This window comes from Mustelus asterias, chromosome 8 (genome assembly GCF_964213995.1).
Source record: "Mustelus asterias chromosome 8, sMusAst1.hap1.1, whole genome shotgun sequence".
Lineage (NCBI taxonomy): Eukaryota > Metazoa > Chordata > Chondrichthyes > Carcharhiniformes > Triakidae > Mustelus > Mustelus asterias.
The window spans coordinates 12359269-12378884 of NC_135808.1; the positions used below are offsets into that span (position 1 = coordinate 12359269).

A 19616-nucleotide genomic window follows, 5' to 3' on the forward strand; every position below is an offset into this window, starting at 1 on the left:
TATTGTAAGGTTTTCAATCAAGTTCCAAAATGGTGAAATCAGATCTTTATTAAACACACAATACAGAGAGTAACACAAACATATACTTAAAAGATCTTACACCTGATAACCACGTTGGAATTCAAACGTGTTCAGTACTTGTATTCAGTATCTGCGGTCTTTATGAAACCAAATACCCATTCAAATTGCCTCTTTATATAGTTCTCTCACCCCTTCTATTTTACAATCCTGCCTTCCATTCTCTTTTATATTTCTGCATGTTACATGGGGTCGTCAGAGGGCTGGTTGATCATCTTTCAAATATTGTGGCGACAATTCTGCGGTGAGTAACTCCTGACACCGACCCCCCCCCCCCCCCCCCCCACCCCCCCGCCTCCCCCCTCCCAAAAGTCTGTCCGCCATCGACAAGGTACAAGTCAGGAGTGTGATGGATACTTTCCTCCTGCCCGGATGAGTGCAGCTCCAACAAAGTTTAAAAAGCTCTACACCATCCAGGGAAAAGCAACCCTTCTGATTCGCCCCCATCTACCACCTCCAACATCCACTGCCTCCAGCACCTAATGCACAGTGGCTGCAGTGTGTACCATCTACAAGATCAGGGGTCTCCAAACTACGGCCCGCAGCGGCCCATGTCCGGCTGGAAGTTTGGAGACCGCTGTACAAGATGGAAACATAGAAAATAGAAACAGGAGTAGGCCATTTGGCCCTTTGAGCCTGCTCCGCCATTCCTTTTGATCATCAAATTCAATATCCTGATCCCACCTTCCTCTCGTATCCCTTGATCCCTTGAGTTCCAAAAGCACAGCTATAGATCCTTCAATGGCACTTTCCAAACTCACGACCACTACCACCTAGCAGGACAAGGGTAGCAGACACTTGGAGCACCACCTGGAGGTCCCCCTCCAAGGCACACACCATCCTAACTTGGAAATATATCGGCCGTTTCTCCACTTCACTGGCTCAAAATCCTCCCTAACAGCACTGTGGGTGTACCTACACCACATGGTCTGCAAAAATTCAGGAAGGCAGCTCACCACCACCTTCTCAATGGGAATTAGAGATGAAGGACAAGTGCTGGCCTAGCCAGTGATGGTTACATCCTGTGAAAAATATTATTTATTTTATTATAATTTCAAAGTAAATTTTATTTACTAGTTACAAGCAGGCTTACATTCACACTGCAATGAAGTTACTGTGAAAATCCCCTAGTCGCCACACTCCGGCGCCTGTTCAGGTACACTGAGGGAGAATTTAGCATGGCTAATGAACCGTAGTTCATTAGCTAGTTGGTTGGACTTTAACCTGGTGTTGTTAGACTTCTTACTGTGTTTACCCCAGTCCAACGCCAGCATCTCCACATAATGAACCCTAACCAGCATGTCTTTCGGACTGTGGGAGGAAACCGGAGCACCTGAAGGCAACCCACGCAGACAAGGGGAGAATTTGCAAACTCCACCCAGGCTAGGAATCGAACCCAGGTCCCTGGCGCCGCGAGGCAGCAGTGCTAACCACTGTGCCACCGTGCCGCCCCTTTTTTGGATTGTACGAGTGGTTTTACAACTATATGAGCCTCCTGTCATTAACCCTTACACTTAGCCTGGCTGGGCACCAGCACCAATGCATGCCAATTTATCTGCGCCAGTGGCTTAGATCATTGGTGGCTCATAAGTCTTTGCAATGGACTGAAACTTGGATCCTTCTGGCTCAAAGGCAGGGAGCTAGCTATGGAACCACAGCAGTTCTGCCTTTTTGTGACATTACACATATACAAATGATACAAAAGTTAAAACATAACACCATAGGACAGTATAACATGAGGGTATGTCCCTCATGAATAGCTTCAATATTCCATAGTTAATCAATTCCTTCCCTTTTGAGAAAACATGATTGCTTAAATCCCTTTACATTAGCTTACCAACAGTATAATTCCTGCTACATACAAGTGCCTTTTTCCCGAACAGGAACTTCCATTATAAATCTATCCTCGCTGCTGTGTCATCCAAACAAACTTAAAAAAATGACACCGGTTATACTTTGCAGATCTAACTGATTTCTCACACTTGGAATAATTAGTTTTCTCATCAGTCTGGGAATATTCAGTCTACAGCAGGTCAATAGAACTCAAGTGCACCCAGTGCAAATAAGTATTGCGTTTGGCCAACAAGAAACACAACATAATGAACAATAATAAACATATAAATGGCTGAAGCCTCACGACCCAGTAATGGACCGTAAATACAGCTCTGCTCACATTATTCAGAGAAATAAAGAAATCGTTTCAGTAAATGTCAACAAATGCAAAGAAATGTTTCATTAACATAATACTTTTTCGTATGAAGTAATAGCTTTCAGTTAAAAAATTAGCAGTCTTCAACAAGCAGACCAAGTTTGCTACGAATCAATGCCTTACAGTTAAAAAAAATAGTAGTCTTCAATAAGGAGATCAGGGTTTTCCACGAACCAACTCTTTTGGCAGAATGTTCTGAGATCCAAGGAGGGTACCATGCAGGTACAGCAGATAATAAAGAAAGCAAATGGAATGTTGGCATTTATAGCTAAAGGAATAGAATATAAAGATAAGGAATTATTGTTGCAACTATACAAGGCATTGGTGAGGCCGCACCTGGAGTATTGTGCTCTGTTTTGGTCCCCTTAATTGAGGAAAGATGTAGTGGCATTGGAGGCAGTTCAGAGGAGGTTCACTAGATTGATTCCAGAGATGAGAGGTTTGTCGTATGAAGAGAGATTGAACAGTTTAGGCCTATACTGTCTGGAATTTAGAAGAATGAGGGGAGATCAAATTGAGGTATACAAGATGATAAAGTGGACATGGAGTGGATGCTTCCTCTTGTGGTGGATTCTAGGAGGAGAGGTCATAGTCTTAGGATAAGGGGTAGCAAATTTAAAACAGAGTTGAGGAGAAACTTCTTCTCACGACGGGTTGTGAATGTGGAATTCACTCGCCCAAAGTGCGGTGGATGCTGGGACAGTGATTAAATTTAAAGAGGAGTTGGACAGATTTTTAATTGGTAATGGGTTGAAGAGTTATGGGGAGAAGGCAGGAAAATGGGGATGAGGAGCATATCAGCCATGATCGAATGGCGGAGTGGACTCAATGGGCCAAATGACCTAATTCTGCTCCGATATCTTATGAACTTATGAACTAGTGCAGGAGGCATCACCGAAAGTCTGGATGGATTCAAGTTGACACCATGAAGAAGTTAACATTTAAGATTGTGAAAAAGAGGATTTGAGAGAATTTGTTTTTCTGGGGTGGAGGGAAGGGGCCGGCGTTTGATGATGGTTGTGTTCCGAGCAAAGCAGGCAGTGGCGTAGCCAGGTTCTAAAGTTAGGAGGAGCGAGCACATAAAAAAGGTGCCACGACGCATGCCAAATAATTTAAAATTCATTATGCATTTTTATTTTGTATTGAAAATCAAAACATAATAAAAACACGTGTTATTTAATTATTTTTCATTTTAAACGTAAAATGAAAACAAAACGAAGCAATATGAAAAAGGTATGAAGCAACTACAACAGCCTCTTTCGTCTAGGCTTCATTCTAGCAAAGTTATCTATTACTTTATTATAATCTACCTCAGTAGCCAACTGTCTTTCAATGGAGACCAAAGCTAACCCAAATCTATCCTCGCCCATTGTAGAACCAAGGTCGGACTTTATGTGTTGGAGCCACCTAAAGGATCATTCCGCAACTGCGCTAGTTATTGGTAAGGTCAGAAAAATGTGGTACAATGTGGACAGGTTAGGATAAATGGAACACATGTATTTGGCGATCATGAATTTTAGTACATTGTTGATGGTCAGTTTCCCGACACTTGAGTTTGCCTTACTGCTAGTGCTCATTATCTCTTTGTACATGTCTTTGAATGAAAGAAACTCTTGTACGATTTCAGTTTGACTATCGATGACGTCTGAGAACGTGTCTGCTAAAAATTCTAACTTGTTCACGTTATCTACGTTGTCAAAATGCTTTGGATCTAAACCACTAAATTTGGAAGCCACATTTTTAAAACGCTCAAATCTTTAACTTGTGCTATTTATAACAGAATCTAAGGACACTTAGTAGGATTCAACTATGAAGTTATTTTGGGCATCAAATATTCCTTCATCCTCTGCAATTTCTTCATGGAATCTTTTTCTTTTACGTTCTCTGTGCTACTTGTATTAATATCACATTTTTGAGCCAACTCGGTTGCTTCATTCTCAATCTGTTTGAATTGAGATTTATACTCATTTCGCATGTTTTTCATATCTTTTTCAAAAAGCTGAATCAAATGAGAAGTCGTTACCAGCTCTGGACTACTTTTCTGTAAATATATGGATAAATTGAAAGCCTTGTCCAGCACTTTACTCCAGAATATAAGAAAAACTAAGAATTTGTAAGTACTGAGCGTTTCCAGTATACCCTTTGCCTCAGCGAGCTGTTTAGGAGTACAGTTTCTTATCTCACCATCCAGAATTCTTTGCAGAGCGACTACTAGTGCTGGTAAATTCTGCAACACTGCCTCTACTGCTGACTTCCTGCACACCCATCTAGTATCACAAAGTTTCTTTAGATTCAGTGCGAAAGATTTGATATGATTGCGTTGTTCTTCTTTCAGTACTGAAAGACGAGGTAAACTGCCAGAAGAAAAGGTATAGACACTTTGTAGAGTTCCAAACAACAACTTGGTTTGAATATTGGAGCTTACTGCATCAATTAGAACCAAATTTAAATTATGTGCACAGCAGTGCCTAAAGAGTGCATTTGGAGCAACTTCCCTAATCTTTGTTTGGAGATTTCACCCGACATGGTGTTTGCTCCATCGTAAGACTGACCGTAACACACAGTTATTGACAGCCCTAAGGTTTTGATTGCTGGAAGAAGAATGTTGAAAAAATCTACAGCCCTTACTCCAGGTAATTCGCTGAATTGTATAAATCATTCCACTGCATCACCGTTTACTGTTACATATCGCAAGGATAAAGAAAATGGATCAGTTCTGCCGATATCAATAGTAGAGTCAACAATTATTGCAAAGTACTTAGCCACCTTGATTTCAGCTATTATCTTTGATAGAACTTGGGCTGATAAGGACTGTATCAGATCATTTTGTATGTCAGGGCTGAGGTATGTTGCATTTCGATCACTCAGTAATAAATGTTGCTCCAGTAATGTATCGTTTTTGGCAAACACCTGAACAAGTTCCAAAAAATTGCCTTAATTTGTACTTGGGGAACCTAAACCTTGATACTCGCTATGACCACGGAATGCCAATCCCTGTTTTCCCAAATAGAGAACCGCATCTATAACACGGGTTCGAATCATCCTATTTTTCTCCATCCCTTTCCTTTCCGCCGTTACAAGGCCAACCAAGACAGTTCTGTCGTTGAACAAATGAAATTTGGTAAGAAAAAGATTTTTCTCTGCTTTTTTGTGACTTTCACTTTCGTCATGTTTTTCAATTTTGTGTGTACCTTTAACAAAAATCTTGCAACCTCGTGATTATCCTCGTGATTGCAATGCCCTCTCGGGAGATTGCATGCCTTCCTCGCTGCCTGAAGTCCCTGCATCCATATCGCATCCCGCGATTGCAGTCCATGGATCGCGGACTTCAGATCTCGGGAAGAGATCTGAGGGGCCCGTGAGGAACACCCCGTTGAAAAGACGCCACTTTTGAAGAATGTGCTCAGGGGGAGCGGTCGCTCCCGCTGCTCCGCCTCTAGCTACGCCACTGGGGACAGGGGGAGTTGTTGGCTGAGACCATGATACGAAAAGAAGCGGCTGAACGGTTCGATACAAATTTGCAAGCAAAGGAGTGCATAGGCTGCTTCCACTGTGAGAAATGAAGATGCAGGAATGGCTCGGGTCTGGGGGGGGGAGCAGGTAGAGGGAGGGCATTCAGCCCATCTAGTCTGCACTGACTTTCTGACCAAGTATCCCACCAAGCCCCCGCCCTCCCATCCCCATCCCTGTAACCCCATGCATTTACCATGGTTAATTCAACTAATCTACACCTCCTCTGACACTGAAGGGCAATTTAGCATGGCCAATCCACTTAACCCGCACGTCTTTGGACTGCGGGAGGAACCCGGAGCACCCGGAGGAAATCCATGCAGACACGGGGAGAATGTGCAGATTCCGCACAGATAGTCACCCAAGCCGGGAATCGAACCTGGGTCCCTGGCTCTGTGAGGCAGCAGTGCTAACCACTGTACCACTGTGCCGCCCACAATACAAATACAAATCACCGGGTGGCAAAAGAGCTGGTTTGTCAGTAAACCGGCATTCTGTAGGGAAACGCAGAAAGGTTTGGTGAACGTTGATCCTCCATTCGAGTCCAAGGGTTTGGGGACATTGTGAATAGCAGCACTGGAAGGAGGGAGGTAGGCAAACTGAGCAGCCAGGCTGCCAAAGATAGGATAGATCAGCTGTGGTTATAGCTTGATAACAACACAATGAGTAGTGTCAGAATAGACCTAACCCTGGTGTAGTAGCAGGGAAAGATAGAGAACTAGTGGCCTAGAGGACGAGTCAGGAAGGGAAGACTAAAGAGGAAGTAACAAGTTTTAAAGTGACGCTAATGGGTGCAATAAATGGTAGACAATGCACTTGCTATTTTCTGATAAGCCACCCTCTTGTTCGCCCCACACATTATAAAAACTCTCAGAACATTCTGCTTCACAGAGTGAAAACGTTTTTTCACAAGTGTGTGAACACTGTATTTAAGAAAGCTCCATAAAATGGTGGTGAAATACCTAAGGCACCTTTCATTGGGAGTCCAGCTCCTGCATATAAGACAGTTTGTCCAGGGTGTCAGTGCACCTAGGTTCAAGCTTTTCTTCACTGCTATGAGTGGTCAGAAACTTCAGCTTTTCTTCACTGGATACAATGTTCAAGGAGTTGGGAGATTTCCTGTTTTGCTCCTGCAGTAAATAAAGACAAAATATTGAATTAAAATGCCTGAAAATAGTTGATTTCTTTAAAAACAAATTATGAGAAGAAGTAACAACAACACTGACTAAAACTTATATATATGATGTGTCTCTTTAATTTAGACTTTCAATCAAGTTTTCCGCTTTTAGACATAGGACTGAATTTTACCGGGAGCCATGTTGTTCGCACTCCCCATCCCTGTCCATCCAACTTACCAAAACCTTTCCAAAGTGGCCAATGCAGAAAAAAAGGCTGGCACGCAGCAATAACATGCTCCAGGCAGATTCAACTTCCCGCGAGCGGGACTTCTGCCCTCGGTGGGACGAACTACTGCCCTCAAGATATATTGACCAATGTGATAGGGCAGCAGCTCCATTAGCCCCTGCAGTGCCAAACCTAGTAGTGGTCACTGCTGGAACTGCAGGGGGGCCCTGGGAAAAAGACGAATGGTTCCCAGGCGAAGGTAAACCCTGGGCTTTTAGCACAGGAAGGTTTCGGGAATCCTCGGAAAGAGGATGGGGGGGCGGGGGGGGGGGGGGGGGGGGGGAGAGGGGGGGAGAGGGGGGGGGAATGGCAGGACAGGTTTTGGAGGTCAAGCGGAAAGCTGCAAAGGGATAAAGAGTGTGCATTATCCTGATGGGGATGGGGTCTGCCACCCAATGTACAGAGGGCACAGCGTTATAGTAGTTAACACTGCTGCCTCACCGCACCAGGGACCTGGGTTCAATTCCGGCCTCAGGTGACTGTCTGTGTGGAGTTTGCACATTCTCCCATGTCTGCGTGGGTTTCCTCCGGGTGCTCCGGTTTCCTCCCACACTCCAAAGTTGTGGAGGTTAGGTGGATTGGCCATGCTAAATTGCTCCCTAATGTGAGGGAGATTGTGGGATTAGGATTGTCGGTGCAGATTCAATGGGCCAAATTGCCTCCTTCTGCACTGTAGGTCACCTCAAGTCAATGCTTTTATTCAATTGGACACCGATCCTCTATTCCACAAGCCTCAACTTAGTTAACCAGCCTTTTATATGGTACTTTGTCAAAGGCTTTCTTAAAATCCACATAGACAATGTCCACTGCATTACTATCGTTCATCTTAATAAACAAGATTTATTTGTCAATTTTTTATTGTAAACCATATCATCCAGGTATTATTATGGGCTATGCAATAATACATGGCATTTAATACATTTAAATCCTCATTATACATGCAATGCCTCCAGTATTTCACCTGTTTTCTGAAGTTTAGGCTCTTGTCAAGAGAGCATTTATTGCAAACTGGTTATCAATTTTTAACTTTCTGGCTTTCAAATCTTTGATATTAGTTCAATTTTGTATGTTTTGTCTACAATGATTTGGGTTAATTTCATTCTGCTTTTAGGTATTAAACACAGCTCAGCATGAGATGATCTTCTTTATCTGTATTTCACTCACATCAAACTCCTTTGCTTGCAGTCAGCACTGTTGAGTGCACCCATTTTGCTTCTTAGAAACTGGAACATGAGCTGGATCAGCTCAGTTGGCTGGACGGTCGGTTTGTGATATGGAGTGGACACCAATAGCGCTGGTTCCATTTGCGCACTGGCTGCGGTTATTCATGAAGGCCCTGCCTTCTAGATCTTGACCCACGCCTGAGGTGTGGTGACCCTCAGTGGTTACCTGGGACTATGGAGACTTTACCTTTGTTCGACCATTTGTGAATTCTCCATAAAAATTATTCTTTCACGACATATCTTCCTTTTCTGACTGCTAAAGGTTCAGGAAGGCTAATTTACAGAAGAGTTCAGAGAAACAGCTATATTTCTAACTCATCACATAACATACTTACTTCCAGTTCGAAGTGATCTGCACTTCCAGTTGTCCCTTTATCCATTTTTCCACCTGTTGATGTGAACATAGAATGAGTTGTGTTGATGAAATAGTGTACTGACTGAGCAAGTTTTTGCAACAATCAGAATATCAGGCTGTAAATTCTTTCCCAAATCACTTTACCCTTTTAATTTCTTACCAGGCAGTGTACCAAGGTTAGAACATAGAACATAGAACAGTACAGCACAGAACAGGCCCTTCGGCCCACGATGTTGTGCCGAGCTTTATCTGAAACCAAGATCAAGCTATCCCACTCCCTATCATCCTGGTGTGCTCCATGTCCCTATCCAATAACCGCTTAAATGGTCCTAAAGTGTCTGACTCCACTATCACGGCAGGCAGTCCATTCCACACCCCAACCACTCTCTGCGTAAAGAACCTATCTCTGATATCCTTCCTATATCTCCCACCATGAACCCGATAGTTATGCCCCCTTGTAATAGCTCCATCCACCCGAGGAAATAGTCTTTGAACCTTCACTCTATCTATCCCCTTCATCATTTTATAAACCTCTATGAAGTCTCCCCTCAGCCTCCTCCGCTCCAGAGAGAACAGCCCTAGCTCCCTCAACCTTTCCTCATAAGACCTACCCTCCAAACCAGGCAGCTTCCTGGTAAATCTGCTCTGCACTCTTTCCAGCGCTTCCACATCCTTCTTATAGTGAGGTGACCAGAACTGCACACAATATTCCAGATGTGGTCTCACCAAGGTCCTGTACAGTTGCAGCATAACCCCACGGTTGCAGCATAACCCCACGGTTTAATGGTAGTTTTAAAACTTTGCTGTCCATTATATTATTGGCCTCTTTATTTTAATGCCCTGCCTAAAGTGACAGACAAAGCCATTTCACAGAAGTGAGAGAGACTGGAGTGTCATTTTAAATCTGGAGACGTTCTCCAGTTTCCTTTTTCCTTCGGCAATCCCTTGGGATACAGGATGATTTGCTTTCACTCTAATTCAGTCGGTCCTGGGTCGGCTGATATATCCAGTGCACAATCTACGGGTCAAGATTGAAGGGCCGGGCAGATGTGTTGTTTGGAGGTTCATGCGCTCTCTCTCTCTCTCTCAGGTCCTCAATTCCACCTCTGCATCTTCCCCACAAAATCTCTCGATGTGTTTGGTGCCTTCCCGAAAGGACCTCTTCCAACTTGGTCGGTCACAAGTCAGGGACTCCCATGAGTCAACAGGGATGTTTGGTTGGTTCAGGAATGCTTTAAGAACATCCCTAAAAAGAGTTTCCTTTGTTGTCCTGGGAGTCTCCTGTCACAACCCTTTTATTGATGATACCAAACTAGGTGGAAAGATATGCTGCGGGGAGGACACAGAAAGATTGCAGAGAAATACAGAGAGACACAGGTTAGGTGATTGAGAAGCAGTGAGAAGAGTGAGTTAGGTGAGTGAGGCAGATGGAGCACGAAGCATAAGGAATTGTGACGTTAGTCCCTCTGGTGGTAAAATAGTAAACATAATATTTTTTCAAAGCTGAGAAACATGTAATTATTAGGGTTTCCTCTGGGTGTTCCGGTTTCCTCCCACACTCCAAAGATGTGTGGGTTAGGTTGTTCGGCCATGTTGAATTGACCCTGGCGTCAGGGGGGTTGGCAGGGTAAATGCGTGGGGTTGTGGGAGTGAGGCCTTGGTGGGGTTGTGATCGGTGTGGACTTGATGGGCCAAATGGCCTCCTTCCTCACTGTAGATTCTATGATTCTACGATCAGGAATTGTGAAGTTAGTCCCTCTGGTGGTAAAATAGGAGCATAATATTTTTTTTAAAGCTGAGAAACATGTAATTATTAACATTCAAAGAGATTTGGGTTTGCTTTACAAGGGACTTGGGACTTGGAAAGATAGCATGCAGGTGCAGCAAGCAATTAAGGTGGCAAATGGCCATTATCACAAGATTGGACTGGAGTACAAGAATGAAGACATCTTGCCACAGTTGTACAGGATGTTTGTGAGATGTGGAATGTGTGCAGTTTTGGTCTTTACATTTCAAAAAGGATATATTTGCATTGGAGGCGATACAGTAAATGTTCACTAAATTGGCCCCTGGGATAAGGGGGTTGTCTGTTGATGAGAGGCTGAGTAAATTGGGCCTATATTCCCTGGAATTTAGAAGATTGAGAGGCAATCTTATTGAAACTTAAAATTTTGAAGGGGCTTGGTATGGTGGATGCGAAGACATTGTGTCCATTGGTTGAGGAATTGAAAACATAAAGGCACATAGTCTCAGGATAAGGGGCTGATCTTTTTAGACTGAGAGGAATTACTTCACTCAAAGGGTTGCAAATCTTTGGAATTTGTTACCCCAGATGGTTGTGGATGCTCCGTAGTTGAAGATGGTTAAGGCTGATCTGAGGTCTTCCAGGGAATGAAGGGATGTTAGAAGCAAATGGGAAAATGGAGTTGAAGCCTAAGATCAGCCATCATTAGACTGGCATGATGGGAAATGTGGTCCATACCTGCTCCTATTTCTTATGTTCTAACCAAGTTCCAAGGAGAAAAGTTCCTTTTGGCATTTGGTACGAGGCATAGGTTGAGATGCTCTGCCACCAGAGCTAGTCTTGAGTGTTAGAGCCATGATGTGGGGCATCTAGGCTTGCAAGAGGATGCTCCAATTGGACGGTCTTTTGTGCCGTCACTTTTGGAGGGTGAAGGCACTGATGGTGATAATTCTCCAGTGCTTTGGGATGCCTTCTGTTCGTTGTCTAAGTGTCTGAAGAAGATAAGAGTGTGGGTCCACTGTTGACAGGTAAACCATGACCTTAGTCTCGGGCTTGAGATCCTGGCCCTCAAAGACTCTTTTCCTCAGATGGCCGAAGGTTGAGCTGGCACATTTCAGGCGATGCTGAATTTTGTCCGCTCTGTCTGCTTTTGTCAAGCGGAGGTTCCAAGTTGCGGAAAATGGTGCATCTCAATCAATGGGGAAGGGCAGCTTTTACGCGGTGAAAGCTGATTGGATGAGGATCTTAGGTTTCCAGGTGTTTAGCAAAAAGCCCATTTTCTCATATGTATCGAATCATAGAATCCTTAAAGTGCAGAATGAGGCCATTCGGCCCATCAAGCCTGCACCGACAACAATCCCACCCAGGCCCCATCTCCGTAACCCCACGTATTTACCCTGCTAATTCCCCTGACACTAAGGAGCAATTTAGCATGGCCAATCCACCTAACCATACATCTTTGGAGTGTGGAAGGAAACCGGAGCACCCAGAGCAAACCCACACAGACACGGGGAGAATTGCAAACACCACACAGTCACCCAAGGCTAGAATTGAACCCGTGTCTCTGGACCTGTGAGGCAGCAATTCTAACCACTGTGTCACCATGCTGCCCCAATAACACTTTCCACTGTATTTATTTTTGTGGGACATGGGCATCGCTTGCTGGCCAGCATTTATTGCCCATCCCTAGTTGCCCGAGGGCAGTTGAGAGTCAACCACATTGCTGTGGCTCTGGAGTCACATGTAGGCCAGACCAAGGAAAAAATGGCAGAATTCTTTCCCTAGTGAGATGGGTTTTTCCAACAATCGACAATGGTCATCAGGAGATTCTTAATTCTAGATTTTTTAAAAATTGAATTCAAATTCCACCACCTGCCGTGGCGGGATTTGAACCCGGGTCCCCAGAACATTAGCTGGATTAATCGTCTTGCGATAATATCACTTTCAGAGGAGTGACAATGACCTGGAGCTCAGTTTCTGCGTGGCCGCAGATACAAACTCCATCTGTGTACTGGTGTTTTATGACCGAGACTGGAGTGATTTTGAATTTGGGCCGAATGTGGAACAAGTTGAACTGTCTCCTGTCTGTACTGTGGATTATCTCAATACTTGTGTCTACTTGTGTCTAGGGCGGCACGGTAGCACAGTGGTTAGCACTGCTGCTTCACAGCTCCAGGGTCCTGAGTTCGATTCCCGGCTCGGGTCACTGTCTGTGTGAAGTTTGCACATTCTCCTCGTGTCTGCGTGGGTTTCCTCCGGGTGCTCCGGTTTCCTCCCACAGTCCAAAGATGTGCGGGTTAGGTTGATTGGCCAGGTTAAAAATTGCCCCTTAGAGTCCTGGGATGTGTAGGTTAGAGGGATTAGCGGGTAAAATATGTGGGGGTAGGGCCTGGGTGGGATTGTGGTCGGTGCAGACTCGATGGGCCGAATGGCCTCCTTCTGCACTGTAGGGTTTCTATGTTTCTATGTTTCTATTTGGTGGGAGTAAAATGGAGAATTGTGCTGGGGTGGTGACACTGCCTTGTTTGGCCCCAATCTTCATTGAGACAGGGAGCGAGATCTTCTGGCTGTTCACACCAGTGGGATCTTCTGGTCTCGCTGACAGTGCACCCTCACCACAGGTTTCCCGGTGGCAATGGGGTAGATTCAATGGGAGATCCCATTGACAGTGGCGGGATCAGAATATTACACCGCTGGTCAATGCTGGGCCGTCTCCCACCACCAAGAAACACACCGCAAGAGGCCAGAGAATCTCGCCTGGGGTATGTGGTCATTCTGTTGCTGAGGGTAAGGGCACGTCAGCCATTGTGGAGTAGGCGGAAGATGAGGACAAATTTCTGAGGGCAGCCGAATTTGTGGGGAATCCGCCATAAACCTTCACTGTTGACAGAGTTAATTACTTTCTGAGGTTGGGGACGGTCATGTATCCATGACTCTCCCTACATTATTTCCTCACTCTCCTAGACTCTCGCTACAGAATGAAACCTGCACATGGGCAAAATAATGTGGACAAGCCAACAGTTGATCACCAACTCTTCCAAATTAGAGTTCTGCACAATTAAATTGCATCTTTCAAGTTAGCCAGATCTATTCAAGAAGATCCGCTTGAACTAAAAGACAAATTGCAAAATAAGATGAAATGAGGTCTTGTGGGATATAAGGTGGAGACGTTGCCCAAAGCTCCAGAAAAGACTGACCATTTTATGATTGACAAAGAGGAATGAACCAGTCTGAAGAACAGAACAAGAATCACAAAAAGTTGGTTTGCAGGTGCAGCAGGTAATTAAGAAGGCAAATGGAATTATGTCCTTCACTGTCAGAGGGATGGAGTTTAAAAACAGCGAGGTTATGTTGCAGCTGGATAAGGTGCTGGTGAGGCCACACCTTGAGTACTGTGTACAGTTTTGGTCTCGTTACTTGAGAAAGGATATACTGGCACTGGAGGGGGTGCAGAGGAGATTCACTTGGTTGATTTTGGAGTTAAGAGGGTTGGCTTATGAGGAGAGACTGAGTAGACTGGGACAATACGCATTGGAATTCAGAAGAATGAGGGGAGATCTTATAAAAACATAAACGATTATAAACGGAATAGATAAGATAGAAGCAGGGAAGTTGTTTCCACTGACGGATGAAACTAGAACTAGGGGGCATGGCCTCAAAATAAGGGGGAGCAGATTTAGGACTGAGCTGAGGAGGAACTTCTTCACACAAAGGGTTGTGAAGCTATGGAATTCCCTGCCCAGTGAAGCAGTTAAGGCTACCTCATTGAATGTTTTTAAGGCAAAGATAGATTTTTGAATAATAAAGGAATTAAGGGTTATGGTGAGTGGGCGGGTAAGTGGAGCTGAGTCCACGAAAAGATCAGCCATTATCTTACTGGCTCAAGGGGCCAGATGGCCTACTCCTAGTTCTTATGCTCTTAACTTCTTAAAAGAGGAGTATGGAAAGAAAAAGCCAAGATGGCCGACTTGTGCAAAGGACAAATGAAATGTAAACCGAAATGTTTCTATAATGCAGAAATATTCCACCTCATGTTGAACCCATATTGAATATATACTTTACACAAGCACTTTTCTGTTAACAAATATATCTGCCATTAACAGATAGGTGATAATACTGTAATCGCACAAGGACTGATCCACACTAACACCTGTGCCTTTAGATGTGCAACTTTTAGTATCTTCATATATGATTACCTTATCCCCTACATGATTACATTCTCTTTTATATGATTACCTTTTGATATTAGTCAAACAAGTTTAGTTATTAACTTGCATGCTTGACATGATACAATCTAAGAATTGATAAGTTTTCCACAATTGTTAAAACAACATTCTGACACTAATGTATAATCATTAATAGAGCAGTAATGCAGGAATATGAAAAAGCTAGCCAAATCACCGTGATAAGGAATTACCTTTTCATTATGAGAATTGTAGCCCACGCACAGACCAGGAATGTAACTCAGCAGCTCAAACTTGCTGAGTAAGTTTTGAAAGGAGGACAAGATGTTCAAATAGGACACTGTCCCTTTCGTCGTCACAGGACCAAAGGCTGACAACATCCTGCAGATCACTCAAATGCTTTTACTCAGAGTTTGGAGGTAAGGGCTGGGTTCATTCATCTTCCTTTGCTTCGAAAGACTTTCAATGCCTCATTGACTACCCCACACTGAACAAAAGCTCCAAATGGGGCAAATCTGTGTCACTAATACTCTCACCACTCACTCTCAAGTGTGGTATTAAAGAAAACAATTTCAGAGTCAAGTTATAGCACCACCAGGAAGGAGCAAGTGCTGAGAACGAACAAAGAAAATTACAGCACAGGAACAGGCCCTTCGGCCCTCCAAGCCTGCACCGACCATGCTGCCCGACTGAACTAAAACTCCCTACCTTTCTGAGTCCATATCCCTCTATTCCCATCCTATTCATGTATTTGTCAAGATGCCCCTTAAAAGTCACTATCATATCTGCTTCCGCTACCTCCCCCGGCAGCGAGTTCCAGGCACCCACCACCCTCTGTGTAAAAAAAACTTGCCTCGTACATCTCCTTTAAACCTTGCACCTTAAACCTATGCCCCCTAGTAATTGACTTTTCCACCCTGGGAAAAAGCTTCTGACTATCCACTCTGTCCATGCCCTTTAGAATCTTATAGACTCCTATCAGGTCGCCCCTCAACCTCTGTCGTTCCAGTGAGAACAAACCAAGTTTCTCCAACCTCTCCTCATAGCTAATGCCCTCCATACCAGGCAACATCCTGGTAAATCTTTTCTGTACCCTCTCCAAAGCCTCCACATCCTTCTGGCAGCGTGGCGACCAGAATTGAACACTATATTCCAAGTGCGGCCTAACTAAGGTCCTATAAAGCTGCAACGTGACTTGCCAATTTTTAAACTCAATGCCCCAGCAATGAAGGCAAGCATGCTGTATGCCTTCTTGACTATCTTCTCCACCTACTTTGCAACTTTCAGTGCCCTGTGTACCTATACACCCAGATCCCTTTGCCTATCAATACTGTTAAGGGTTCTACCATTGACTGTATATTTCCTATCTGTATTTGACCTTCCAAAATGCATTACCTCACATTTGTCCGGATTAAACTCCATCCGCCATCTCTCCGCCCAAGTCTCCAACCGAGCTATATCCTGCTGTATCCTCTGATGGTCCTCATCGCTACCTGCAAATCCACCAACCTTTGTGTCGTCCACAAACTTACGAATCAAACCAGTTACATTTTTCTCCAAATCATATATTATAAACAGACAGACACTGACCCTTGGAGAACACCATTGTCTACCATACTCCAGTCTGAAAAACAACCAATGAATACTTCGGCAATTAAGTCCCCTTGGCCTGAGATTTCCTTGCACATCTCTGCATCAATTGCTCTATCACCATTCTGTGGCCCAGAGAATACATTTAGGAGTGCAATCAGACCCTTTTTTACTCTCAACTCTGACTAAATGGATTCTGTCCTTCCTCACAAAGCAAATTTCTCTTCCTAACACTATAATGTCTTCCCTAATCGGCACTGCCATTTACTGGGGTCATGCAAGTCACAGGGAAAATGTTATATATAGTCTACAGCAAAATAAAGTCCTTTAATAGTCATTCTCCCAGTGTCTTTCCTCTGGGTGCTCTGGTTTCCTCCCTCACTCCAAAGTAAATACGTGGGGTTACAGGGATGGGGCCTGGGTGGGCTTGTTGTTGCTGCAGGCTCAATGGGCCGAATGGCCTCTTTTTGCACTATAGGGATTCTACTCCGTGCAGTTACAGTAATGACTTTAATCAGGCGATTGAGGTGGGCCTGTTACAATATGAACTCCCTGATTAAGGGCCAAATTAATGGGCCAATCAGGAAGCCTCTGGCTTTGTATTTAACCAGGCGTGCCAGTTCCTCTGGGACTCCGAGTGCAGACTGCTAACTGAGAGCACTCTGTATGCTGCTGTCAGACTTGTAAATAAAGGGATTTTGGTGAAGGGACTTCAACCTCTGAGGACTTATTACAGGTAGATTCTGGAAACAGCTGAGAAAAACAAAGGTCACTTTTAGCGAACACTGCTGATGATTTTACTATTCAGCGCGATTCATAAGAACCCTAATTAAACAGTCCATGTCAGATGACAGCAAAGCTGGGATTTGAAACTGGGAGTGTTTCAGGTCCGACTTTTAGACCCGTTCTCTGGCGCTCCCATACGCATTCTGCCTGAAAAAAATAGCAGCGATTCCAAATCGCGCTGCGAAGCCTGTGGGCGGGGCTTAACGCGCCCGAAACGCTGCAGCTCCGATCAGCGCCTCCAACTGCGCATGTGCAGAAAAAAAGATGATAGAATGCGGCTCCCCTGCCTCGTCGTTCTTGGGCCGGATGCCTCCCCCTGGCCCCCACAGACATTGCCCCGCCCCCACAACATTACTGACCCCCTTATCCCTCCACCCCCCCCTCACCACCCAGACCAATCGCAGCCCCCCCCCCCCCCGCCCGCCCCCCCAATCTCAGGCAGAATGGCAGCGGACCCCCCCTTCCCCTCACTGATCTCAGGCAGAGTGACAGCGGACCCCCCTCTTCCCCTCACTGATCTCAGGCAGAGTGGCAGCGAACCCCCCTCTTCCCCCTCACTGATCTCAGGCAGAGTGACAGCGGACCCCCCTCTTCCCCCTCACTGATCTCTTACTGTGTTTACCCCAGTCTAACGCCGGCATCTCCACATCATGCCTGAACAGGCGCCAGAGTGTGGCGACTTGGGGGTTTTCACAGTAACTTCATTGCAGCATGAATGTAAGCCTATTTGTGACTAATAAATAAACTTTTACCTTTGGACTGTGGGAGGAAACTGGAGCACCCGGAGGAAACCCACACCAACACGGGGAGAATGTGCAGAATCCACACAGACAGTGACCCAAGGCCGGGAATCGAACCCGGGTCCGTGACGCTGTGAGGCAGCAGTGCTAACCACTGTGCCACTTGTGACACTAATAAATAAAGAAAAAATCCCTAAGGTTCTTGTATTTTTCAGACTCAGGGGATAAAAACCAGAACCACTGGACTATGCGCTCAAGGATCCTGACGAGAGTGCGACCAAAATAAGATGGGTTCGACTCAACTGGCAGCCAAATCTCTAGACACAAGAACTGGGGTGGAGTTGGCTTCCTCTTTAGCTTACAAAAAAAGTGACGGAAGCTGAGAGCTGATTAAAATTAGAACAAGTACTGAGCAATAAAAAGTCTAATCAGCCTGCCAACAAGGAAAGTGTGACCGCTTTCGGAAATGAACTGCATTCTAAAATAGTCTGCAAGACTTTTGCAATAATGCAGCCCATTAGATTATCATAAACGTCATTATACAGGAATGCTCATTGCTCAGCTTAGAATCATAGAATCCCTACAGTGCAGAAGGAGACCATTCAGCCCATCGAGACAGCACTGACTACAATCCCACCCAGGCACTATCTCCGCAACCCCACATATTTACCCCGTTAATCCTCCTAGATACTAAGGGGCAATTTGGCCAATCCACCTAATCCACACATCTTTTGGACTGTGGGAGGAAACTGGAGCGCCTGGGGGAAACCCACGCAGACACGGGAAGAATGTGCAGACTCCACACAGACAGTGACCCGAGGCCGGAATTGAACCTGGGTCCCTGGCGCTGTGAGGCAGCAGTGCTAACCAGTATGCCACAATGCTGCTTCATTAGTTTCTCAGAGGTTTGGAGGAACAGATGTGGTGGTATGTGCCAAATGAAGTATCCGTCTCACATTTCAATGTTGCAACGCTGGGGAGGTGATGGCCGAGTGGTATTATTGCTAGATTATTAATCCAGAAACTCAGCAAATGTTCTGGGGACCCGGGTTTGAATCCCGCCACGGCAGATGGTGGAATTTGAATTCTATAAGAAAAAACCTGGAATTAAGAATCTACTGATGACCATGAAACCATTGTCGATTATTGGAAAAACCCATCTGGTTCACCAATGTCCTTTAGTGAAGGAAATTAGCAGTTAACTAAACATTGTGTAATACAAGGCTTTCGAGGCTAAATCACTGAACATATTTAGGAAGGAAATAGATTTATTTCTAGACTCCAGATTTCCTGATCTCGTACATCCCGCCACCACTGCCGGTGCGAATGGAGAATTTGGCGCTCAGCCAAAACTTCATTCATTTCAGCGGGACTGGAGAATCCCAGCCGTGGGCAAGGTCAGAGAATTCCAGTCTAAAGGTGCCAGAGGGATCAGCCATGGTCGTGGTGAATGGTGGAGCAGGTGCAATGGGCCGAATGGCTACTTCTGCTCCTGTTTTTCATCGTTCCTATGTTTTTACAAGTAATCTCCCGATTACATGATCACAGAAAACTGGTGGCACTGAAATGAAGAGACTATTCTCATGCAGACCATAAAACAACATTCTCCAGCCAACCCAGATCCAAGCTCATTGCAATAAAGTATCTCAGAGCTCCAGTGTGTCAAACTGCCAGGTTAGTAAATGGAGTTCATTCACTCATATCAGCAGAATCTCAAAGATAGGTGCTAGAAATGAAGACCAGTATTTCCCACTTCAGCACTTTTAGCACAAACCAGACAAAAATATCAGTAA

The 19616-nt window shown here is 44.8% G+C and overlaps 1 protein-coding gene across 1 annotated transcript in view; it reads right to left on the bottom strand.

The window, feature by feature from the left end:
- Window positions 1-399: 399 nt before the first annotated feature.
- Window positions 400-19616, bottom strand: part of LOC144496849 (uncharacterized) — a 54195-nt gene continuing 34978 nt past the window's right edge. Inside the window, exons 9-10 of the mRNA XM_078217417.1 lie at window positions 8760-8812; window positions 400-6927 (exon numbers count right to left, since the gene is read on the bottom strand). Coding sequence (XP_078073543.1) covers window positions 6772-6927; window positions 8760-8812 — 209 coding nt within the window. The 3' untranslated portion in view covers window positions 400-6771. The remainder of the gene's footprint in view (window positions 6928-8759; window positions 8813-19616) is intronic.